We start from the raw sequence: 8,876 nt of genomic DNA, 5'->3' as shown, positions 1-8,876 counted from the left end.
GGGTAGTTCTTGATCCTAGATTTAAACTCAACACTTTGGTTCATTGCTATAATGAGATTGATCCTATTAGTGCTAAAGACAAAGTGGAGCTTGTGAAGAGTAAGTTATACAAGCTGTTTGAGGTTTATGATCAAAATTCCTCTACAACTGTAGAGAGTTCTTCCCAACTTTCAAGTCATTTTTCTCAAGCAACATCTTCTGCAATTGGAACTCAACTTATTAAAGTTGTTGGTGTAAGTATTTTTATCTACTTGATTATATGTGTTTTTTATTTTTCATGCTTTTTGATTCATATATTGTTTGTAATGCAAAGGATTTGATGTCCCGTAATCAAGAAGCTGAAGTGAAAAGTGGAAAGAACCAACTGGATATTTATTTGAGTGAGGCAACATTATTTTGCAACGATGCAATCATTGATGTTTTGCAATGGTGGAAAGACAACCATCATCGTTTTCCAACCCTATCACTAATGGCACGAGATTTGTTGAGCATTCCTATTACTACTGTGGCTTCAGAATCTGCATTTAGCATGGGTTCTCATGTTTTGAATAAGTATAGAAGTCGTTTGTTGTCAGATAATGTTGAAGCGGTGATTTGCACCAGAAATTGGATACGTGGATATGATGATTTTGGTATATTATATTTATGACATACACACTTGAGTGATTTTGAACATTATTATGTACTATTTTGCTAATATATTTATTTACTTTTTTCTAGAGGAAGATAAAGATCAGGAAGATATTGCAAAAGGAGAAGGCTATTCTTCAGGAGTTGGTTCCAATGATATTATTGACTTATATGAAGATGAAGATGAAAATTAAGTGTATTGAATTAAGTTTAATTTGCTTTGAAGACTATTTATAATTATGTTTTTGGACTTTGGATTATATATTTATTTTGTCTATGGGACTATTTAACTTTGAATTATGTTTATGTTATTTTGGAGACAATATTTATAATTATGTTTTGGATTATGTTTATTTTGCTTTGGAGAGAATATTTATATTTATATTTTGAATGAAAATTTGGTTTATAATTATATTTATTAGATATTTATAATTACAAAGACTTTAATGTTTGTGAATATAAAAAATATAATTTTTTATGCCATTAGAAATTATAAATTTATTAATATGGTTGTGAAATTATATATATTACTTAGTAGTTAATAATAAAAAAAAAAGAAGAGCTTAGGCGGGCTTAGCCCGCCAACCCGCCAGCCCGCAGTTAGGCGGGGCGGGCTAGGATTCTAGGACCGCCTAATTAGGCGGGGCGGGGCGGGCTTCCCCGCTTGCCACCCCTAATTACAGCGTCACTTCTCAGCAATTGTCTTAGTACGGATGTGTGTTATACATGTCGATATTCTTTTAAAGTAACGAAAGCTTGAAGGTTTCTAATAAGTCATAATTGATTCGTTATGAGGCATAATTCACACAGTTTTGGGGTAGTAACTGTACTATTAAGATACACACCCTAATGACAAAAAACTCATTAAGTAATTATATCTTCAGCTTAAAAATGTCATTTAAATTAATAACCTGAAAACTTTGTAAAACAATAAGTGGAAAAAAAATTACTAAAGACAGCAAGTGTCCATACAAATCCATTATCAAAAGTAATCTAACTATGTCAAAATGAATGTAACAAAGACAAGAACCCACCATTTCCATGTGATTCGTTCGTGTTCAGAGCAGGAATCACCACTATGTTTGGATTGATTGCTCCATTATTTACCTAAAAGGTGAAAACATGCATGAACAAAAAGTGAATAACACTTTCAACGTTATCCATCAAGGCATGCTAACATGTGGTTAGAAACTATGTAATGGTAGACACATACCGGAGGTGGATTATTCTTCTTTCTTCGCATATATCTCTTAATGGATGCGTCCAGTTCAGATCCAAGCCTCTTCAGTCTCGGTCGACCCTTTGTTGCGACCTTAGAGGGACCTTGAATGTCAGATGCAACACAAGTTGGGTCAGACTGTGTCACCATGTTGTTATCTGTATTGGGAACACTTCTGGACCCCAAGTTCGCACGATAATCAACCAACTTGGCCCTTAACTCATCAAGACCCGAATGTAACATAGCCGCCTCTTCTTCGCATGTCACGAATTCCTGTGCCACATTAAAGAAGTGCGTACACCGTCTTCTAAATAAGTTGTGGCTTTCATCCGATCGCTTCTCGTCATGGCTACTCTTAAGGAAAGTGTGTTTTCGCTGTACATTCTTGCTCCATCGAGGGAGAACATAACAAGATGGTACTCTGTCTACTCCGTAATAAAAGTAAACAGCAAGATAATGACAACAAAGAATACCTCTCGATGCAAACATGTTGCACTCGCACCGAATCTTGTGTGTCAACGGGTCAAACTCGACAATATTGTTCCAGGACCTAGGTTCCCCATATAACATGTATTGCTCTTTCACAATCACACGAAATAAATCACCCTCGTGAGTCGCACCACGGACTAAATAATCCCCTTTTTTCCTGAATTCCTGTTGTACTTCCCTAAACTTAGAGGTTGTGTACTCACGCTGAAATTATCTTTCAATTGTAGTACTTGATGAACAAGGAACAACTCCTTTAGAGTCTGTAGTATCATCTTCCAGTTTCTTATGCTCCTTGTTCCCAAGCACGTTGTCATACTCATGCACGAACTGAACCAGTCCACTCTTGCAATGCAAGTAACCACCATAAAAGGCGTGCATGCTCTCACTCCGTTGAGTACTTCTCATACCTGTCCAAAATTCACCTTGAAAATAAATTGAAACCCACATTCGACGTTCGTCATAAGGCCTACATAACCAACAGAAAAAAAGTTATAATCACCATACAGAGATTCCATAACAAACCCACTATAAAAGAGGACTATAAGAGCACAAAAACAGAACGAACCTGAAAGCCATCTATTTCGCTCCAAGTTAAACTCATCAATGAATGCAGACCAATCATTCTCAAAAGATTCCACAGACCTCGCATTCCAATAGTGCCATGCATTCTATCATATATTTCTTTATACCGAGCATATCCTCCGAGCATATGCGGTATCTTCTTCATTATGTGTCATATGCACCAGGGTGGCGAGTATCTGGAAGGACATTCTTGATAGCACCAAACATGGATTTGCACTGGTCCGTGATAATGGCCTGTGGGGGAGATCCCATGCACCTCAGCCATTGTTTAAAGACCCACTCGAAGCAACAAATTTTCTCATTTCCCATCAAAGCACATCCGAGCAGAGTGGACTTGCCATGATGGTTAACGCCAACAAAAGATGCAAATGGAAGTCCATGCCTGTAATAAATCCAACCAAAATTACCAAAAGCAAGCTAAATGCGAAAATCATTAGACATTTGAATACAGGCAAAACACACATACATACTTGTTTCTACTGTACATTGTATCAAATGGTACCACATCACTATAATATTCATAGGAAGACCTACATCTTACATCTACCCAGAGCGCTCTTTTAAACTGGTTAGCTTCGTGTAACACCCTCACTATCAGAAGTCACGCTTCCGGCTGCGCTACTCTGATAGAAAGAAGTATTACGACTACTTTACATACTAAATACTAAAATAGGAGCCTGTGACTTGCACTGTAGCGCTGATTTCTTTGAAAAACCGGAAATAAACAATTGATTTTAAGAAAATACAAACAGGCATAGATTCATATACAAGACTACTTACATAATAACTCATAATATAATATACATATAAAACATACAAATCCTATCCCTCTTACAAACTTGTGATAACAAAGACGAGGGAAGAAAATAATCTAATTAATTCAACAACTTATAAACCAAACGCAGTACAACTTTTCTTAATGCTTCTTCTTCCGGTTCCTGAAAAGGTAAAGCTGTAGGGGGTGAGAACCTAACCACACGGTCTCACCACGGAGTTTCAAAGTTGTCATAAGAAGATATTTAATAAGAAAACTGTTTTCAAACTCAGTGATTATCATTGCCTTATGAATTTTCTTTTTAAAACCAATAGGTAATCGTTCAAAACCTTTTCGAAGAGACAATGTTTAATTTTTCATAATTTTCAAAGAAACAATGTTTAATCTTTCAGAAATCTGAAACCTTTCCTTTCTTATAAGAAAAATCTCAATCAGAAATCAACCACGCAATCAAACAACACAATCATTAATTCAGCACCAAAGTTTATTCTCAAATGTAGCACGCCAGGACAAACACAGGCAAGACAGACAAGGAAAACACAAGTAGGTAGCAATTACAGCAAATAGTTCAAGTAGCAGTTAAGAACAATTTAACAATTAGGCAAACCAAAACAAGTTCAAACCCAAGCAAAGCATACAAATGCATATGATGCATGCCTATCCTATGGCTGATGAGGCTTATCTGTCGGTTATCCAGCCAACCCGACAAGTCTGAATTGTCCTTAGACTGTCCCCCGACGTGCATCCCCAAGAGTCTATGCATAGCTTTTCTCAAATAATCAATATTGCTCAATGGGGGTAACATTCCCGGGAATTTATATAGTGCCCGGTCACACTTACGTCGTAGGGTCAAACAGAGTATCGAGTTTTCAACCTGGTACACGTGGTGGCAAGCCACGGTACTTAATCCAGGGAACCTCGTATCTCAGATATTTCAAATTCATAAGCCACATATCTCAACATTCTCAACATCATAATCATTCATCAATCCAAACCTCATTTCCAAATTCATTCAAAAACCATATTTCAAAGAAAATCCTCATCAAATCCTCTTTTCATTCCGTTCATTAACAATCTCAATTTCAAAACATAATTCTTTCTTTGATAAAGAGATTATTCTTAAAACATATAATATTTAAAAACAAATCTTTTTAGTTAATTACTTCAAATAAAACTTCCAATTTTATAAAATTTCGACAGCATCCCCTCTAAAACTCGGACTTTGCCACCCTGTTCGGGTCCCATCCAAACATTTCTCAAAATTTTTTCCAAACCTCAATCATTTTCCAAGATTCAGCTAGTTCCAATATCAAATTATTTTCAAAGCGAATCAGTGCCCATAATAAATTTCTTTTTAAAATCAAACCAGCTCAAATACTAAATCATTTATAAAGTCACTAATTCAAAATTAAACCATTTCCAAAGTCAATTCCTTTACATTATCGAAAATAGCTTCAAAACCAAGAAAAGCCATTTTTCCTAATAATCAACTAAATAACTTTTCAAACTAATTTCTTTTCAGCAATCACAAACTACTAAAGCAATCAAGCAATCAGTCATTCAGTACAGCAAACAACCACATCTAAAAGACAATCATAATCACAGACATATGTTCTCTCACATTAATATCTAGTTATCACAACTCTGTAATATAAATTAGATTTTAAGAAAAACCCCTACCTCAAAGAATCAAACCCGCAGCGATTTTAACGCGATAGACCCTCTTTTCACCTTATTCTGCAACAGCTACATCATAGTTTGTATTCCCATCACCTTCTGCTAACGAAAAGGAACGGCAAGCAAAAGTAATAACCTCAAATACAGCAACTCTAGGTAATAGATAAAATAAACACAACCAAGCAAGGCAAAGAGGAACATTACGCACTAATAAAACAAGAGTCGGAATGGAGTATTATGGCGAGATAAAGCACGACAGAATTTGTCTTACCAGAAAAGGAACAAGAGAATGGGGAACGGAGAAGCTATAGCTTCGACAACATTTCCTTTCAACAATCAGAACGGCAAATAAGGGCACAGTCGAGCAGAAATGACAAGCCAGTGGCGGCGGTAGCATTAATCTGAGTGATTAAGGCAGCAGAGACACCAACAATAATCAAAACAGTAGAGCATAATAGAAGTGGAACAGGTTTCAAGAAAGTGAGAGACAGGGTTACCGGTGAATCTGGCCCGGAAGGCAGCAGCAACCCTCTGACCAATCAGGCGGCAGCTTCGGCAATTACCTCTAGTGAAGGCGGCTACCAGAAGCTCCGGTGGTTCGACAACAACCTTAATTTCGACGCGTAAATACCGGAACTCGAACCTACGATACCAACATCTCAGAATCTCTAACAGATTATAACAGAACACTTATCTCAAGGGGTTTCGAAAACAAAACGCTTACCAAGAAGACGGGTTCCGGCGGCGGCGTGGAGCTCCGGCGATGTAGCGGCAAGCATAAACGGCGGCGAGGGCGGCCATCCTTCCAACAGCGGCGGCAGAACGTGAATAGCCTTCCTTTCCCCGCGGACCCTCTCTCTCCTTGGCTCCACCATGGATGACGGTGACTCTGGCTTGCGGTGAGGACGACTTCGGCGACCTTAACCATGGTAGCGGTGACTCCTCCCCTGCGCGCACTTTGCTCCTCCCTTGCATGGCTCTGGTTCGCGCTCCTCTTCCTCTATCAGCGACACACGACGGCATGGACACATCGGTGGCGGCGATGGCTTCAGCCGCGACGAGGAGCGGCGCGATGGCTTCAGCTGCGAAGAGGAGCGGTGGAACAGCCCACCAACTCCGGCGCGTTTTCCTCCTTCCCCCGGCGCTCTTCCTTCTCTTTCTCTCTGCTTTCTCGGATCTCACTCTCTCCCCTCCTTCCCCTGTTTCCATTTCCCTTCTCTTTTTCTTTCTTAATTCATTCTGAAGCTGTTTCTTTTTGGGAAAAGGGGGTGCGGCGGTGGTGGCTAGGGTTAATAGGTTTAGTTTGGGAATTTTGTTTTTATTTTGGGTAGTTTAGGTATATTCAACAAAATTAGGGGTATAAAGTATTAATTAAAAATCTAATTAAATCTTGAAAATTATTTTAAAATATTATTTGTTGTATCAAAATTCTAATTGGTTTGAAATCAAATTCTTTAATTGAATTTATAAGATAATAAGATTAATTTTCTTTATTCCTAAAACTTGAAGTATTAAATCATAGAAATATCAATTATTTGAATTAAATCACATAAAAATTCTTATTATTCCGTAACTACTAATTTTGTAATTTAAATATAGAAAATAATTCAATAATTATAAAATTAGGTAAAATTCTAATTAATTATCAAAACCTGATTTAGTTTTTAATTTAATTAACTTTAATAAAATAATTTTTGAGAATAAAATTTTTAATGAATAAATGAATTGAAATTAATTCATAATAAGATTTATTTAAAAATTCTGGGTCTTACATCCTACCCACCTTATAAAAATTTTCGTCCTCAAAAATTTAAGTAATATAATACATAAAATATTACATAATTTTGGTACTTTACTTTTGAATATTTTAGAAAAGCAAAAAGTCTTGGCGCATATATATAAATTTTTAATTAGTAGATAAATCATAAGACTTAAAAATAAAGGAAAAGCATAGTGTAAAGCAGAAGTTACAAGATAGGCTCAAAAGAAAAAAGGTTGCATGGTGTCAATACTTTATCAAAATTTGAAACATATTAACATGCAAATTTTCAAGATAAATATTTGCAAAAACAATGAATTCAACACTTTTGTTCCCTTAACTAATTAATTACTAGGCGCTTCCTAACTTACTTATAACTCCCAAAAACATTCTTACTTCATAACTTCATGATTCCATTCTGCTGCACACCTCTGACACATCCGTGGTGATAACTAGTTTTCAAATCAAGCCTCAAGGTTTCGACTTCCCACACTTTAACATAATTCATCGTCAAAACTCCCAATTTAAAGTTCTCAATCTCATCAAAGATTTGCAAATTCACTACCGGTCAAACGTCCAATGTCAACAAAATTTTTTTGCGTAAAACAAAGCTCCATAACATCTTGTGGCATCGTACACTTAAAAGCTTTACCTTCCACTTTTGCTAATCGTGTCCTAAGGACTAATGTATTACTTACCATATCTAAGATCGCACATGATACTAACACATATCTCGAGTTCACTCAGAAGATCACGAGATTTTAGAAAGGAAGGACAGGTAACCAAGACAGCACTCATAAGAATTTGGAAGAATGAATTAAATTGGAGGTAACAAGGATGTACAAGCAATGAAGTTTGTTGAAAAGGAATCATTTAGCAACTTCAAGGATAATTCTTGAATCAAAGAAATTCGACAGGGTCAATAAGAAGAAAAACAGTGCATTAGTCTTAAATAGATTCAAACTGAGTCGAAGAAGTATGAGATTTTACAGATGAAAAATGATCGAAGCCAATAGTAACACATCACAACAGACCGATTTCAAATTAGTACTAGGGTTCATAGTTCGTGGAGGAACATAAGATTAACAATCATGTTGTAAGTTTTGACAAAGTCAAAAATGTAGATAGATCAAGATATGCATAAAGTACAGATTGTGAAGCAAAGAAATATAAATTACATCTCGAGAAAAGAAAAAGGACAAATGACACGGCACGATTAAAACGCATAAACCTATACCACCTAATTAGAAGGAACACTTAACATTTTCAAAGATTCAAGGATCCGTGTCGTACCAAAATAATTTTCAAAGAGATAAGTGATGAGCGGATAATTTGTACACTTTTTGGCATTGTTTTTAGTATGTTTTTAGTATGATCTAGTTAGTTTTTAGTATATTTTTATTAGTTTTTAGTTAAAATTCACTTTTCTGGGCTTTACTATGAGTTTGTGTGTTTTTCTGTGATTTCAGGTATTTTCTGGCTGAAATTGAGGGACCTGAGCAAAAATCTGATTTAGAGACTAAAAAGGACTGCAGATGCTGTTGGATTCTGACCTCCCTGCACTCGAAGTGGATTTTTTGGAGCTACCAAAGCCCAATTGGCGCGCTCTCAACGGCGTTGGAAAGTAGACATCCTGGGCTTTCCAGCAATATATGATAGTCCATACTTTGCCCAAGATTTGATGGCCCAAACCGGCGTACAAAGTCACCCTCAAAAATCCCAGCGTTAAACGCCGGAACTGGCAC

The 8,876-nt window shown here is 36.5% G+C and overlaps 4 protein-coding genes across 5 annotated transcripts in view; 1 reads left to right on the top strand and 3 right to left on the bottom strand.

The window, feature by feature from the left end:
- The first annotated feature begins 429 nt into the window (after positions 1–429).
- On the top strand, positions 430–907 carry LOC107487989 (putative AC transposase). Its single transcript, XM_016108687.3, has 2 exons — positions 430–632; positions 721–907. The coding sequence occupies exons 1-2, from the start codon at positions 470–472 to the stop codon at positions 822–824; spliced, it is 267 nt and encodes an 88-aa protein (XP_015964173.2). The 5' UTR covers positions 430–469; the 3' UTR covers positions 825–907.
- Positions 908–1,632: 725 nt separating this feature from the next.
- On the bottom strand, positions 1,633–2,914 carry LOC107487988 (protein FAR1-RELATED SEQUENCE 5-like). The gene is made up of 4 exons (XM_016108686.1): positions 2,904–2,914; positions 2,585–2,804; positions 1,844–2,542; positions 1,633–1,737 (listed from the first exon to the last, which is right to left on the bottom strand). Exons 1-4 carry the CDS (start codon positions 2,912–2,914, stop codon positions 1,633–1,635), a joined length of 1,035 nt encoding a protein of 344 aa, XP_015964172.1.
- Positions 2,910–3,456, bottom strand: LOC127747777 (protein FAR1-RELATED SEQUENCE 8-like). Its single transcript, XM_052262426.1, has 2 exons — positions 3,391–3,456; positions 2,910–3,302 (listed from the first exon to the last, which is right to left on the bottom strand). The coding sequence occupies exons 1-2, from the start codon at positions 3,405–3,407 to the stop codon at positions 3,065–3,067; spliced, it is 255 nt and encodes an 84-aa protein (XP_052118386.1). The 5' UTR covers positions 3,408–3,456; the 3' UTR covers positions 2,910–3,064.
- A 2,108-nt stretch (positions 3,457–5,564) lies between these two features.
- LOC110280935 (uncharacterized) overlaps positions 5,565–8,876 on the bottom strand; it is a 19,141-nt gene continuing 15,829 nt past the window's right edge. The window contains exons 2-3 of one of the 2 annotated variants that reach the window (XM_052262423.1): positions 5,870–6,015; positions 5,565–5,773 (exon numbers count right to left, since the gene is read on the bottom strand). In XM_052262423.1, coding sequence (XP_052118383.1) covers positions 5,769–5,773; positions 5,870–6,015 — 151 coding nt within the window. In that variant the 3' untranslated portion in view covers positions 5,565–5,768. The remainder of the gene's footprint in view (positions 5,774–5,869; positions 6,016–8,876) is intronic. The other variant, XM_052262425.1, reaches the window with a different exon arrangement.

This window comes from Arachis duranensis, chromosome 5 (assembly GCF_000817695.3).
Source record: "Arachis duranensis cultivar V14167 chromosome 5, aradu.V14167.gnm2.J7QH, whole genome shotgun sequence".
In the NCBI taxonomy this organism is placed as follows: Eukaryota; Viridiplantae; Streptophyta; class Magnoliopsida; order Fabales; family Fabaceae; genus Arachis; species Arachis duranensis.
The sequence above is the reverse complement of the archived record's forward strand: the minus strand, read 5'-3'. Positions and strand labels throughout refer to the sequence as shown.